The following is a 15944-nucleotide window of genomic DNA, read 5'->3' on the forward strand; positions in this document are numbered from 1 at the left end:
AAAAAAATGAGAAGAGATTTGGGATTTGCCCCAAACATAAGCTTTGTATTCAAGACAATGTAATGTTTTTGCCAACATTTGTTTTGCAGTTACTTAAGTGCCTTGTTGCAAGAATGCATGTATTGGAAATATTTATATTTGTACAGGCTCTCCTTCCTAGGTTGATATGGGGAGTAACTAAATGTTTTGATCCATCCTCATTTCTCCTATCACAACCATTATCTCTGTAACTGGTTTAAAATCACATTGGCCTCATGGTTGAATCCCTGAGGGGTTTCTTCCTCCTCGCGGCAAAGCTGAAAAAAAAAGTTTTAGGAAAGAAAAGACCGCCTGAAATATGTTAGTGACCTGGTCATTGATACACTAATCAAAGTGTAATTCATAACTTCACCTGCCCAAAAGGGATATTCATGTCAAAAAACTGCCTCACATACAACTACAGGTAATTGTAATGTGTGGGTACAGAGACGGAGGTAAGTCATTTCCAGGAAAATCATGTTAAAGACTATTACTGCACAGAGAGTCCATGCTACAAGTCTGTGCTCTTGTTAAGCATAATTTTTACTCCTCGAAGCTTAGCTTGTCACAAACGTTGTTGATACTTGACCATTTCATCTTTTTAATTGTATTTTATAAAAAACCAAACGTACATTCCACTTTGACAGGGGTATAGTGATCTCAGTATATATTAAGTTCGTGCTTTTCTGATGTAATCAAATTTATGTCAGGGGCAATAAAATGCAAATTAAGAAACTTAACAAATCATACAATGTGATTTTCTTTCGTGGTTTTGTTTTTTTACAAGAAAAGAATTCTCCCGTCTCTCATAAGTTGAAGTGTACCTATGATGACAATTACAGACCTCTACATGCGTGTACGGTGGAAAACTGCAACAATCGACAGTGTAATCAAATACTTGTTCTCCCCACTGTATATACAGTGGGGAGAACAAAATCAGAAAATCCAGAACTCACATTGGTAGATGATTGTTTAAGTAATGTAATTTGCATTTTATTGCATGACATATAGATAATTTGAATCATCCGTACTCGAACCGTAAGAATTCCGGCTCTTCACAGGACCTGTTAGTTTTCTTTAAGAAGCCCTCCTGTTCTCACTATTACCTGTATTAACTGCACCTGTTTGAACTCGTTTACCTGTATAAAAGACACCTGTCACAACTCTACTCAAACAGACTCCACTCCTCCACAATGCCTAAGACCAGAGAGGCTGTGTAAGGACATCCGGATAAAATTGTAGACCCTGTACAAGGCTGGGATGGGCTACAGGACAAATAGCAAGCAGCTTGGTGAGAAGGCAACAACTGTTGGCACAATTAGTAGAAGAAATAGAAAGAAGTTTCAAGATGACGGTCAATCACACCTCGGTCTGCGGGCTCCATGCAAGATCTCACCTCGTGGGGCATCAATGATCATGAGAAGGTGAGGATCACCCAGAACTACTACACGGCAGACCTGGTCAAATGACTGAAGAGAGCTGGGGCCCCACCAGTCGTCAAAGAAACCATTAGTAACGCACTAGCCGTCACTGGGATTAAAATATCCTGGCAGCGCACAAAAAGGTCGCCTGGCTCAAGCAGGCGCATGTCCAGGCCCGTCTGAAGTTTGCCAAGTGACCATCCTGGATGATCCAGAGGAGGAATGGGAGAGGTCATGTGGTCCTGATGATTCAAAAGCTAGAGCTTTTTGGCTCTAAACTCCACTCGCCGTGTTTGGAGGAAGAAGACAGATGAGTACAACCCCACGAACACCATCCAACGTGAAGCAGGAGGTGGGAAAATCATTCTTTGGGGCATGCTTGCTTCTTGCAAAGGGGACAGACGACGCAAACCGTATTGAGGGGAGGATGGATGGGGCAGTATTGCGAGCTCGTTAGCCAACAACCCTCCTTCCTCAGTAAGTAGCATTGATTGATTGGGTCGTGGCTGGGTCTTCCAGCATGACAACGCCCCGAAACACAAGGCCAGGGCAGCACAAGGAGTGGCTCCGTAAAGAATATCTCAAGGTCCTGGGAGTGGCCCTAGCCAGTCTCCAGGACCTGACCCAATAAGACAATCTTGGAGGGAGCTGAAAGTCCCCGTATTGCCAGAAGACAGCCTCGAAGCCTGAAGGATCTGGAGAAGGGTCTGTAATGGGGAGTGGGCAAAATCCCTGCTGCAGGTGTGGCAAACCTGGTAAGAACTACCAGGAAAACGTCTTGATCTCCTGTAAATTGCAAACAAGATTCTGTACCAATATTAAAGTTTCTGCTTTTCTGATGTTCAAATACTTATGTTGCATGCAATAAAAATGCTTAATTAATTATTAAAAATCATACAGATGTTGATTTTGCGGGAATTTTTGTTTTAGTTCCGTCTCTCACAGTTTGAAGTGTCAAGCTATGATAAAAATACAAGACCTGCTACATGCCTTTGTAAGTAGGAAAATCGGCCAAATCGCAAGTTGTATCAAAATACTTGTTCTCGCCCACTGTATATATACACACAACAGTTGAAGTCGGAAGTTTACATACAGCCAACGATACATTTTAAGCACTCCAGTTTTTAAACAATTCCTGACATTTAATCAGAGTAAAAATTGCCATGTCCTTAGGTAGTTAAGGAATCACTACTTTCTTTAAAAGAATGTGAAATGTCAGAAAAACAATAATAAGTAGAGAGGAATTAATTTATTTCACGCTCTTATTTCTTTCATCACATTCTCCAGTGGGTCAGAAGTTTTACATACACTCATTAGTCATTTGGTAGCATTGCTTAAATTGTTTACTTGGGTCAAACATTTCAGGTAGCCTTCACAAGCTCCACAATAAGTTGGTGTGAATTTTGGCCCGTAAAAAAAAGAACCTTGTTTTCCTCCTGACAGGAACGGCTGGTGTAGACTGAGTCAGGTTGTAGGCCTCCTTGCGTTCGCACAGGCTTTTCAGTTCTGCCCACCATTTTCTATAGGATTGAAGGTTCAGGGCTTTGTGCGTGCCCACACCATACCTTGACTTTGTTGTCCTTAAGGCCATTTTTTCCACAACTTTGGAAAGTATGGCTTGGGTCGTTGTCCATTTGGAAGAAACCATTTGCGACCAAGCTTTGAACTTCCTGACTGATGTCTTGGAGATGCCTGCTTCAATATGATCCACATATTTTTCCGTTCCTCATGATTGCCATCTATTTGTGAAGTGCACCAGTCCCTCTGGCACGAAAAGCAAGCGCCACAACACCTGATGGCTGCAGATAGGCCTGCTGCTTCATGCGTTGGGATGGTGTTCTTCGGCTTGCAAGCCTCCCCAGCCTTTTATCCTCATAAAGTAACGATGGTCCACGTCGTATGGGCACAAACAGTTCTGTATTTTTGTATTCAGATAGCAAGACCAGAGGGACATTAGAGGTCTCGGCACAAAAATACGGACCTCTTTTGAGTATCATGTGAGCATTGCAAAGCCGCGTGTCTAGGCTTTTTTAATGGGCGGTATTTGGAGTCAGTGGCTTCTTCCTTCTGCCTGAGCGGCTTTCAGGTTATGTCGATATTGGAGTCGTTTACTGTGCGATATAGATACTGTTTTGTCACCGGTTTCCCTCAGCATCTTCACAAAGGTCCTTTTCCGTGTTGTTCTGGCAGTGATTTGCACTTTCGGCACCAAAGCAACGTTAATCTCTAGGCCGACCAGAACGTCGTCTCCTTCTGAGTGCGGTTATGGCGGCTGCGTGGTCCCATGGTGTTTATACTTGCATACTAATGTTTGTACAGATGAACGTGGTACCTTCAGGCGTTTGGAAATTGCTCCCATGGATGACCCAGACTTGTGGAGGTCTACCATTTTCTTCTGAGGTCTTGGCTGATTTCTTTAGATTTTTCAATGGTGTCAAGCAAAGATGCACTGAGTTTGAAGGTAGGCCTTGAAATACATCCACAGGTACACCTCCAATTGACTCAAATGATGTCAATTAGCCTATCAGAAGCATCTTAAAATTTGCTGGAATTTTACAAGCTGTTTAAAGGCACAGTCAACGTAGTGTATGTAAACTTCTGACCCACTGGAATTGTGATACAGTGAATTATAAGTTAAATAATCTCTGTAAACAATTGTTGGAAAAATTACTTGTGTCATGCACAAAGTAGACGTCCTAATCGACTTTTCAAAACTATAGTTTGTTAACAAGAAATTTGTGGAGTGGTTGAAGAACGAGTTTCAATGACTCCAACCTAAGTGTATGTAAACTTTCGACTTCAACTGTATATATACACCTGTTCTGAAAGACCCCAGAGTCTCCAATACCACTAAGCAACGGGCACCACCAAGCAAGCGGCACCACGAAGACCAAGGAGCTCTCCAAACAGGTCAGGGAAGAAGTTTTGGAGTACAGATCAGGGTTGAGTTATAAAAAAAATATCAGAAACTTTGAACATCCCACGGAGCACCATCATTTTTTTTTTAAGGATATGGCACCACAACAAACCTGCCAAGAGAGGGCCGCCCACCAAAACTCACAGACCAGGCAAGGAGGGCATTAAACAGAGAGGCAACAAAGAGACCAAAGATAACCCTGAAAGAGCTGCAAAGCTCCACAGCGGAGATTGGAGTATCTGTCTACAGGACCACTTTAAGCCGTACACTCCACAGAGATGGCCTTTACGGAAGGGTGGACAGAAAAAAAGCCATTGCTTAAAGAAAAAAATTTGCAAACATGTTTGGTGTTTGCCAAAAGGCATGTGGGAGACTCCCCAAACATATGGAAGGAGGTACTCTGGTCAGATGAGACAAAAATGTAGCTTTTTGGCCATCAAGGAAAACGCTATGTCTGGTGCAAACCCAACACCTCTCATCCCTCCGAGAACACCATCCCCACAGTGAAGCATGGTGGTGGCAGCATCATGTTGTGTGGATGTTTTTCCATCGGCAGGGACTGGGAAACTGGTCAGAATTGAAGGAATGATGGATGGCGCTAAATACAGGGAAATTCTTCAGGGAAACCTGTTCACCTTCCAGCAGGACAATGACCCTAAGCATACTGCTAAAGAAACACTTGAGTGGTTTAAGGGGAAACATTTAAATGTCTTGGAATGGCCTAGACAAAGCCCAGACNTCCTCTCTCCTCTCTCTCCTCTCTTGTCCTCTCTCCTCTTTCCTCTCTCTCCTCTCCTGTCCTCTCTCCTCTTTCCTCTCTCTCCTCTCCTGTCCTCTCCTCTCTCTGATCTCCTCTGTTCTCTCTCCAACACAGTTTAGCTGCTGAATCAATTATAGTCCTGGAGGGCAGCTGTGAATACAACAACGGGTGACGACCTCTGAAAGTCGTTGCACTGAAACATTTAGCATCTTCTGAATCAGTCTTGCTCTTCAAACGGGCTGATAATGAATCAGGCTTATGTTTGTAATAATGTTTTTAGGGTGTAATATTAATATTGCAGATCTTCCATCAATGTAATTGTCTGCATCATTTCCAATCCCCCATTTATTTTTGTAAATATATACAGTTAAAGTCGGAAGTTTACATACAAATCAAATCAAATGTATTTATTTAGCCCTTCTTACATCAGCTGATATCTCAAAGTGCTGTACAGAAACCCAGCCTAAAACCCCAAACAGCAAGCAATGCAGGTGTAGAAGCACGGTGCCTAGGAAAAATTCCCAAGAAAGGCCAAAACCTAGGAAGAAACCTAGAGAGGAACCAGGCTATGAGGGGTGGCCAGTCCTCTTCTGGCTGTGCCGGGCGGAGATTATAACAGAACATGGCCAAGATGTTCAAATGTTCATAAATGACCAGCAGGGTCAAATAATAATAATCACAGTAGTTGTCGAGGGTGCAGCAAGTCAGCACCTCAGGAGTAAATGTCAGTTGGCTTTTCATAGCCGATCATTCAGAGTATCTCTACCGCTCCTGCTGTCTCTAGAGAGTTGAAAACAGCAGGTCTGGGACAGGTAGCACGTCCGGTGAAAAGGTCAGGGTTCCATAGCCGCAGGCAGAACAGTTGAAACTGGAGCAGCAGTTAAGGTTGGTGACATTAAAACTAGTTAAGACGTGTTCTGTCTCCTAGAGATGAACGTACTTTGGTGCGAAAAGTGCAAATCAATCCCAGAACAACAGCAATGGACCTTGTGAAGATGCTGGAGGAAACAGGTACAAAAGTATCTATATCCACAGTAAAACGAGTCCTATATCGACTTAATAACGATGATAGCTCCTTGACTCTCTCAGTCAATCAGAGAAGATTACTGCTGCGAAAAACATGTTGGCTCTAAGATGGCTTTTGGGGTGGGAAGAGAGGCGAGAGAGGAGTGAACGAGAGGGGGGAGAAAGAGGAGAGAGAGGAGTGAGCCGGAGGGAGAGAGAGGATGGAGAGAGATTGGAGTGAACGAGAGGAGGGGAAGAGAGGAGGGAGAAAGAGGAGAGAGAGAGGAGTGAGCAGGAGGGAGAGAGAGGAGTGAGAGGATGGAGAAAGAGAGGAGTGAACGAGATGAGGGAGAGAGAGGAGTTAGCCGGAGAGAGAGAGGGGATGGAGAGAGATAGGAGTGAACGACAGGAGGGGAAGAGAGGAGGGAGAAAGAGGAGAGAGAGTGAGAAGTGAGCAGGAGGGGGAGAGAGGAGTGAGAGGAGGGAGATTAAGAGGGAGAGGGCGATCAGGGAGGGAGAGGAGAGTTAGAGGGGAGAGAAGGAAAAGAAGAAGAGGGAGGGAAATTAGGAAGGGAATTGATGGAGAGGAGAAGGAGAGGAGAGGTGAGGAGGAGAGGAGAGGAGAAGGAGAGGAGGAGAGGAGAAGAGAGAATGGGGAGATGGACAGAAAAGAGAGCCTGTACCCATCTGGCTGCCAAGCCCCTCCAGGAGWGAGACAGGGGGAGGGATCCTCCTGATCCAAATGTCATCCCTGTTTTGGGATTATCCTGCATTTCCTGTCACTGATCATCTCTCTCTCTGTTATCTTTCTCAAACCCCCTGTTTACTGTCTTCTGCCAGGGAATTCTAAAACACTTCTGGTTGATGGGTAGTTGTGAAAATCTGAAGTAAAAAAGTTATGAGCCATATACTGTAGCTTNTCCTCTCCTCTCCTCTTCCTGACCTCCTCTCTGTCCTCTCCTCTTCCTGATCTCCTCTCCTCTTCCTGACCTCTCTGTCCTCTCCTCTCCTCTTCCTGACCTCCATTCCTTATCAGTGAAACATCAAACCTCCCTGAGGTGAGAGAGGGCCATTCCTTCTCAGTAGCATGTCATAAGGCTCAGGCAGAAGGAGACGAGGACAGTGACAGGGACAGAGCAAGGAGGATTAACTGCTCCTCTCCAGCACGGTGCCATGTCCCTATCACCAGTGCCCCTTCCAGCTGGTGTGACTAACAAGAGACAGAGACACACTCCTCTTTACTCCATTCATTCTCCAAGATGCCATCATGATCTAAGATCAGTTTTCTGCGTTACCCCGAATAGTTAAAGGTGCAACATGCAGAAATCGCTCCGCCATTTCCTGGTTGCGGGTTAGTGGGATATTGTGCTGATCCTAGATCTGTGCATACAGGGGCCTCACCTCTTCGTAGCACTCTCCTGGAAGGGGTAGATGACCTGTCCATTCTGACACATCTCACAGATGAAGCCCTTCTCTCTGCACTGGCTGCAGCTGTAGACGTGGGAACTGGCAAACTTCATCACCTTGGAGAGGAAGGGAGCAAGTTTCCCATCTATCACCTGTAGGGAGGGAGGGAAAAAAAGATATGACACTTTCCTAATGACATATTATTGAATAAAATAGAAACATTTTCTAAATTCTCATTCTAAATCAACCCTTATATTTCCCATCTACAATAATTCCCTGCAGTCATATATTCTACTATAGAGAGAAAACAAGACAGGAGAATTTTCCCTGGGAGGACAAACACTGTTGATACAGGTCCCAACGGGAGCCACTGCAAAGAGATGGACAAGAGTTCGTCAGGAATTCACAAAACTAATAAAGGCCCTGGGAGAAAGAACTGGAGGCTGGAGTGGCCTGGGAAGGAGGTGTTGGGGGGTGGGGGGTAACCGAGGGGGAAGTCCTTTTTTTGAGGGGCCGGTTTAGCAAAAAATATATATATGTGAACGCCATTTACTGGACTGGGGGGTGCGTAGTTAAAAACGAGCAGGGCCTTTGAATCTTGGGGGCCTGGTAGAGAGAGCATTGTGGCCCCTTTGAATGGGTCTGGGGAAGGGGCCCGGCCTGAGTGGACCTCCAGAGAACACTGAGGGAGGCTGAGACAAGTGGCTACACCTGGCAGCGCCCCGGCTGCACCAATTAAAGGGTCTGCCAGGCATTCTTCAGCCTGGGGGAGAGAAGAGAAGGAGGAACGAGGAGAAAGAGAGAGAGGGGCAGAGGGAAGGAGAAAGGAGACCCCCCCCAACCCCCACTCCTACTGGAGATGGCTGCTCTGCAGGGGAGGGGGGAGGTTATGTCTGGATGGTTTGGACAGAGAAAGATAATACATCATGTCAAATGTCATGTACATCAAATATATTTTGATTTGTTTAACACTTTTTGGGTTTCGACATGATTCCATATGTGTTATTTCATAGTTTTGATGACTTCAATGTAGAAAATAGTAAAAATAAAGAAAAACCTTGGAATGAGTAGGTGTGTCCAAACTTTTGACTGGTACTGTATGTGATTGCATACAAATGTAAGCAAAGTTTGAAATGAGTACGTTTAAGTCAAATATTATATCTGTATGTGCTTCCTGCGGTAAATTTGCAGTCTACAAATGATTTGTCATTATGTTCTGGCCCCCTGACCGTCCACTCAACACAATCTCAAACTCAATCCACTCCCACGGCTGAATCTAGTCGATGACCCCTAACCTAAAGAATGGGCGACAACCAGGAACAGTCCTTATACAGTAACACCTCAAGCAGTGGCTGAAAACACAGCCCCCCTACCCCTCCATCCCAGAGGCTGTGTTCCCTCCATTCTGGGAGACATACAACACTGTGAATAATGCTGTTTAGAATGGGGACATGAGTCATGCTGCTGCCCACCACTCAAAGGCTGTGTGTAGTGTGGAGCAGGTAGGGAGTCAGCCAGCCAGCCAGCCAGGCCGAGCAGCAAGCCAGCCAGCCAGGCCGAGCAGCCAGCCAGCCAGGCCGAGCAGCTAGCCAGCCAGCCAGGCCGAAGGCAGCCAGAGCCAGCCAGCCAGGCCAGAAGCAGCCAGCCACGCCCCAGCCAGCCCAGAGCAGCCAGCCAGCCAGGCTGAGCAGCTAGCCAGCCAGCCAGGCCGAGCAGCTAGCCAGCCCAGCCAGGCCGAGCAGCTAGCCAGCCAGCAGGCCGAGAGCTAGCCAGCCAGCCAGGCCGAGCAGCTAGCCAGCCAGGACGAGAGCAGCAAGCAGCCAGCAGGGCAGAGCACGCTAGCCAGCCAGAGGCCAGAGCAGCTAGCCAGCCAGCAGCAGAGCAGCTAGCCAGCCAGGCAGGCAGAGCAGCCAGCCCAGGCAGAGCAGCCAGCAGAGCAGGCAGGCGCAAGCCCCCCAAGGCCTAGCCACCAGGCAGGCAGAGCAGCCAGCCAGGCAGGCAGAGCAGCCAGCCAGCCAGGCAGAGCAGCCAGCCAGGCAGGCAGAGCAGCCAGCCAGCCAGAGCAGCCAGCCAGCCAGGCAGAACAGCCAGCCAGGCAGGCAGAGCAGCCAGCCAGCCAGGCAGAACAGCCAGCCAGGCAGGCAGAGCAGCCAGCCAGCCAGGCAGAGCAGCCAGCGTGTCCCTCATCCCCTAGCCTAGTCCAGATGATATATGCCCCCCCTGATCAACGCTGACACCAGGGGTAATTAAGACACTCCATCATTTAGCTAAGCTGAATGAAACGACTGTCACCACACCACTCTGGGTTCTGACTGTGACTGATGCTCAGTGGACATGGAGAGAGGGAGATTAAGGGAAACTGAGGGAYGGAGGGAGAGAGGAGGGAGCGAGTGGAATTAAAGGAAGGAAAATAAATGACGGGAGAGGTATGAATGAACAGGGAGATGCTTTGGATGGCAGTAGCACTAGGACTCCCCGTCTTTGCCAACCAGGTGGATACATTCTCCACAGAGAAGTGACCCTCCACCCAGAGCTGGTCTGAAGAAGGGGTGCAGAGCGGAGAGGGGCCACCGTTTGTTTGTCCTGCCTACAGCTGCCTTCCTTCGCTGCAGTGTCATTGTGACTGTTCCTGGAACAAACCACCCCCAACTTCTTCCACCCTCCCCAAATCCTCCTCATCCCTCACATCCCATAAAGTCACACCCCTCTGGCCTTGTCCCGTGCAGGGGGCTTTGTGGTCCAAACGGCTTAATCCCCTAAAACCTCTATTTAACACCCGCTACGTTATCCCACTCTAGTGGTCCCCTGATGAAGGCCTGGAACCTCCATTAGTGATGCTAAGAAAGCSACCCGGATTACACACATAAAGACATGGTGAGCTCTGTTTGGATAACACGCTCCCTGCCACCCCACTCACCAAACAGGATTACCACCAGCCCCCGGTGTGCAGAGAGGAGAGTCTGTCTACTAGTGAATGACAGACTTTGATTAGAGTGATGACAGAAGAGTATAGAGTTGATTACAGAAGACGTGTAGAGTGATTAACAGAAGACGTATAAGTGATACAGAAAGACGATTATAGAGTGATTACAGAAGACGTATGATGATTACAGAAGACGTATAGAGTGATTACAGAAGACGTTAGAGTGATTACAGAAGATGTGTAGAGTGATTACAGAAGAAGACGTATAAAGTGATTACAGAAGACGTATAGATGATTACAGAAGACGTATAGAGTGATTACAGAAGACGTTAATAGAGTGATTACGAAGACGTTATAAAGTGATTAAGAAGATGTGGTGAACGAGTGATAATGATTACAGAAGACGTATAGAGTGATTACAGGAAGACGTATAGAGTGATTAACAGAAGCGTATAGAGTGATTACAGAAGATATAGAGTGATTACAGGAAGACATATAGAGTGATTCCAAAACTAAGGATACAGAAGTGTGTAGAGTGATTCAGAAGACGTTATAGAGTGATTACAGTAAGACGTATAGAGTGATTACAGCAAAGACGTATAGAGTGATTACAGAAGACTATAAAGTGATTAAGAAGACGTATAGAGGTGATTTACGGAGATGTGTAGCAGTGATTACTGGACTACGTGTGAGCAGGATAGAGTGTGAGAATGCCTGTGGTGTGGGCGTGCAAAGAGAGGCAGTCGTGTTTTGAGTTTTTTCTTAATGCGGAAAGAAATATTGCAATACTTTGTACTTAGGGAAAACAGCATAAGTATAATTTACCAACAGTTTTCTCAATATGACCAACATGCCCCTACCCAGTGAAGTGCCAGTGTAAGGGCATACATGGGCATACTGCCTGTTGTCTATGCCTGCAGGATGTCTATGTTGAACGATGGTTGGTGTCTATACTAGAAGTCCTTGGGCTACAGCAGGGTTGCAACTACATAGTTTGTGCCTGCATATGCTGGCATGCCAGGGTTGTCAGTTTGGGAATCTGCCTCCTGGACGTAGTTGCGTGTCACCATGGCCGTGAGCCAGTCGGCCGGGTCCTCAACTAACCTTTTGTCCCTCAGTTGTTTGTAGGTCGTTGGCAGGACCAGCGCTGCTGCCATGGCACACAAATACATTTAGGCATTACATGCAGTGCTCAGTCCTCCACAACCAAAGCCCATCTCTCCACATACTTTACAAACAAGGCCCTTCGCCCACTACTGTATACAACAAGCCAACTCTCACTTACTTATACACAAAGCCCACCTCTCCACCACCCCACTACTTTACAAACAAAGCCCACCTCTCCACATCCACTACTTTAAACAAGCCACCTCTCCCCATTCCACTTACTTTACAAGCAAGCCACCTCTCTCCACCACCCCTTACTTTACAACAAGCCCACCTCCACTACCCCACCTACTTTTACAGGCAAGCCCACCTCTACCCTCCACACTACAACAAGCTTCCACCGCTACTTTACAACAAAGCCCACTTTCCACACCCCCTACTTTACAGACAAGCCCAACCTCTCCACCACCCACTACTTTACAACAAGCCCACCTCTCCACCACCCCACTACTTTACAAGCAAGCCCACCTCTCCACCACCGCCACTTACTTTTACAACAAGCCCACTCCTTAGACTAAAGCACTCTCCACCACTCCCACTTACTTTAACGCAAGCCCACGCTCTCCACGTACCCCACTCTTTACAGCAAGCCCACCTCTCCACCACCCCACTACTTTACAACAAGCCCACCATCCACCCCTCCTACTACTTTACAAAGCCCCTTCTCCACCACCCACTACTTTACAACAAGCCACCTCTTCCACTCCCCACTACTTTACACACAAGACCCACCTCTCCACTACCCACTACTTTACAACAAGCCCACCTCTCCTACCACTATTTACAGCAGCCACCTCTCCACCACCCACTACTTTACAACAAGCCCATCTCTCCACCACCCACTACTTTACAACAAGCCCATTCTCCACCACCCCACTACTTTACAACAAGCCCACCTCTCCACACACTATTTCAACAAGCCACTTCCACTACCCCACTACTTTACAACAAGCCCACCTCTCCACTACTTTACAACAAGCCCACCTCCCCGCTACTTTACAACAAGCCCGCCTCTCCGCTACTTTACAACAAGCCCGCGTCTCCGCTACTTTACAACAAGCCCTCCTCACCCCCGCTCTTTAAACAAGCCGCCTCTCACAGCTTTCTACAACAAGCTGTCTTCACTACTTTACAACAAGCCGCCTCACGCTACTTTACAACAAGCCCTTCTCTCCACTACTTTACAACAAGCCTGCCTCACCGCTACTTTACAACAAGCCCTCTTCCACTACTTTACAACAAGCTTGTTCTCCATACTTTACAACAAGCCTCTGCCTCACACGCTCTTTACAACAAGCCCGTCTTTCCACTACTTTACACAACAAGCGCCGCTCACCGCTACTTTACAACAAAGCCCGCCTCTCCACTACTTTACAACAAGCCTGTCTCTCCACTACTTTACAACAAGCCCGCCTCACCACTACTTTACAACAAGCTTTGTCTCTCACTACTTTACAACAAGCCCGCCTCACCACTTACTTATCTAAACAAGCCCGCCTCACCGCTACTTTACAAACAAGCTTGTCTTCCACTACTTTACAACAAGCCCGCCTCACCACTACTTTACAACAAGCCCGTCTCTCCACTACTTTACAACAAGCCCGTCTCTCCACTACTTCACAACAAGCCCGTCTCTCCACTACTTTACAACAAGCCCACCTCTCCACTACTTCACAACAAGCCGCCTCTCCACTACTTCACAACAAGCCCGTCTCTCCACTACTTTACAACAAGCCCGCCTTCTCCACTACTTTACAACAAGCCCGTTCTCCACTACTTACAACAAAGCCCGTCTCTCCACTACTTTACAACCAAGCCCGTCTCCACTACCACACTGGAAAAAAACAAACGTTTTATTGCAGGAAAAAAAGGGCCAGTAGACAAAACTAGTCCAGCCTCTGGCAGGCCCTGGGCAAACAGTACACTGCTTTAAAGATAGAAAGGCTGCTCCTAATAGGAGGGGTTTGTTGGGATTTCAATAGCAAAGAGAGCCAAGTGCACTACTGCTTTCAATGAAGGACTGGGTCTACTCTATAACTAGCCAGGGAGACTTTATTGAACCTCACTGTGAAACAATAAAAAGCCAGGCTTGATGAACGACGCTTTGATTATTCAGGAGAAATAAAGAAACAGCTTGTTTAATATGTGAAGCCATATTAGCTGTAAAGAGAGAAAGGGGTGGGAAGAGAAAGACACAACAGAGAGAAGGGGTGGGAAGAGAAAAGACACAGGGGTGAAAGGGGAGGGGAGAGAAAACACACAGGGTGAAAGGGGAGGGGGAGAGAAAGACACACAGGGAGAAAGGGAGGGGAGAGAAAGACACACAGGGTGAAAGGGGAGGGGGAGAGAAAGACACACAGGGAGAAAGGGGAGGGGAGAGAAAGACACACATTAGGGTGAAAGGGGAGGGGGAGAGAAAGACACACAGGGAGAAAGGGGAGGGGGAGAGAAAGACACACAGGGAGAAAGGGGAGGGGGAGAGAAAGACACACAGGGAGAAAGGGCGAGGGGGAGAGAAGACACACAGGGTGAAAGGGGAGGGGGAGAGAAAGACACACAGAGAGAAAGGGGAAGGGGAGAGAAAGACACACAGGGTGAAAGGGGAGGGGAGAGAAAGACACACAGGGAGAAAGGGGAGGGGGAGAGAAAGACACACAGAGAGAAGGGGAGGGGAGAGAAGACCACACAGAGAGAAAGGGGAGGGGAGAAAGACACACAGAGAGGAAAGGGAGAGGGGAGAGAAAGACACAGAGAGAGAAAGGGAGGGGAGAGAAAGACACACAGAGAGAAAGGGGAAGGGGAGAGAAAGACAACACAGGGTGAAAGGGGAGGGGAGAGAAGACACAGAGAGAAAGGGAAGGGAGAGAAAGACACACAGGGTGAAAGGGGGAGGGGGAGAGAAGACACACAGGGAGAAAGGGAGGGGGAGAGGAAAGACACACAGAGAAAAGGGGAGGGGAGAGAAAGACACACAGAGAGAAAGGGGAGGGAGAGAAAGACACACAGAGAGAAAGGGGAAGGGGAGAGAAAGCACACACAGGGTGAAAGGGAGGGGGAGAGAAGACACAGAGAGAAAGGGGAGGGGAGAAAGACACACAGAGAGAAGGGGAGGGGGAGAGAAAGACACAGGGCGAAAGGGGGGGGGGAGAGAAAGACACACAGGGAGAAGGGGAGGGGGAGAGAAAGACACACCAGAGAGAAAGGGGAGGGGGAGAGAAGACAACACCAGAGAGAGAGTAAGCGGATGATAGAGAGAGATGAATAGAGTGAGAGAAAGAGAGCGAGGGAAAGAAGAAAGAGAGGCGAGCGCGAGAGGAGAGGGGAGGAAGAGTGTTCAGGCCAGGGGATGTAGGGAAGAATGGTGGCTTTAAACACACTCATTTTTCTGCTTGTTGATTCTGAATGTCTGTAATTAGTGAGCGGGCCAGGGTGAGGGGAAGCATGAAGGGGAGAGAGAGGTTGGGTGGTGCAGAGGGGGCTGGGTGGGGAAGGTGGAAGATATGGGAGAGTAGTAGTGTGTTGGAAAGAACTCCAGGTTGGGGGGAGGGGATCAGAGAGAGGGGGTGAGAGAGAGAGGCAAGAGATATACACCAAACCAAAGTAACCCTCATCCCAATAACAATTATTCATGCCTTCATAACAACAGCCGAGAAACTGCTAGTGAGAGGGCTGAGGGACTGTCCCCACTGTAACTGGCAAAGGAGAATTTGTCCCCGACTGTGAGCTCTTGTAGTGCCTGGTGCTGCTTGCAGGTTGAGGTGTAGAGAGCGAGCACCTCTTCACTGGGAGGGACTGCTTTAGCTCCACCTGTCTGAGTCCGAGCAGAGACAGAGCACCTCTTCACTGGGAGGACTGCTTTAGCTCCACCTGTCTGAGTCCGAGCAGAGACAGAGCACCTCTTCACTGGAGGGACTGCTTTAGCTCCACCTGTCTGAGTCGAGCAGAGACAGAGCACTCTTCACTGGGAGGGACTGCTTTAGCTCCACCGTCTGGTCTGAGTCCGAGCAGAGACAGACGCTGGTCCTAGCAGCCATGCATTGTCCTGACAGTGTAAACTGAATGTTCAAACCCTGAATGCTGATTGGCTAACAGCCGTGGTATATCAGACCATATGCCACGGGTATGACAAAACAATTCTTGTTAGCGCTCTAATTATGTTGGTAACCAGTTTATAATAGAAATAAGGCACCTCGGGGGTTTGTGGTATATGATCATATACACGGCTAAGGGCTGTATCCAGGCACTCTGCGTTGCATCGTGTGTAAGAACAGCCCTTAGCCGTGGTATATTGATCATATACCACACCTGATTGCTTAAATATAACAG

General features: G+C 47.6%; 1 protein-coding gene across 1 annotated transcript in view; it reads right to left on the reverse strand.

Annotated features, from left to right (window-relative positions):
• Window positions 1-15944, reverse strand: part of LOC112073127 (pleckstrin homology domain-containing family M member 3-like) — a 25777-nt gene that overhangs the window by 5692 nt on the left and 4141 nt on the right. Inside the window, exon 2 of the mRNA XM_070440045.1 lies at window positions 7523-7680. Within this exon, the coding sequence (XP_070296146.1) occupies window positions 7523-7641 (119 nt within the window). The 5' untranslated portion in view covers window positions 7642-7680. The remainder of the gene's footprint in view (window positions 1-7522; window positions 7681-15944) is intronic.

Source organism: Salvelinus sp. IW2-2015, unplaced genomic scaffold (genome assembly GCF_002910315.2).
Source record: "Salvelinus sp. IW2-2015 unplaced genomic scaffold, ASM291031v2 Un_scaffold2157, whole genome shotgun sequence".
In the NCBI taxonomy this organism is placed as follows: Eukaryota; Metazoa; Chordata; class Actinopteri; order Salmoniformes; family Salmonidae; genus Salvelinus; species Salvelinus sp. IW2-2015.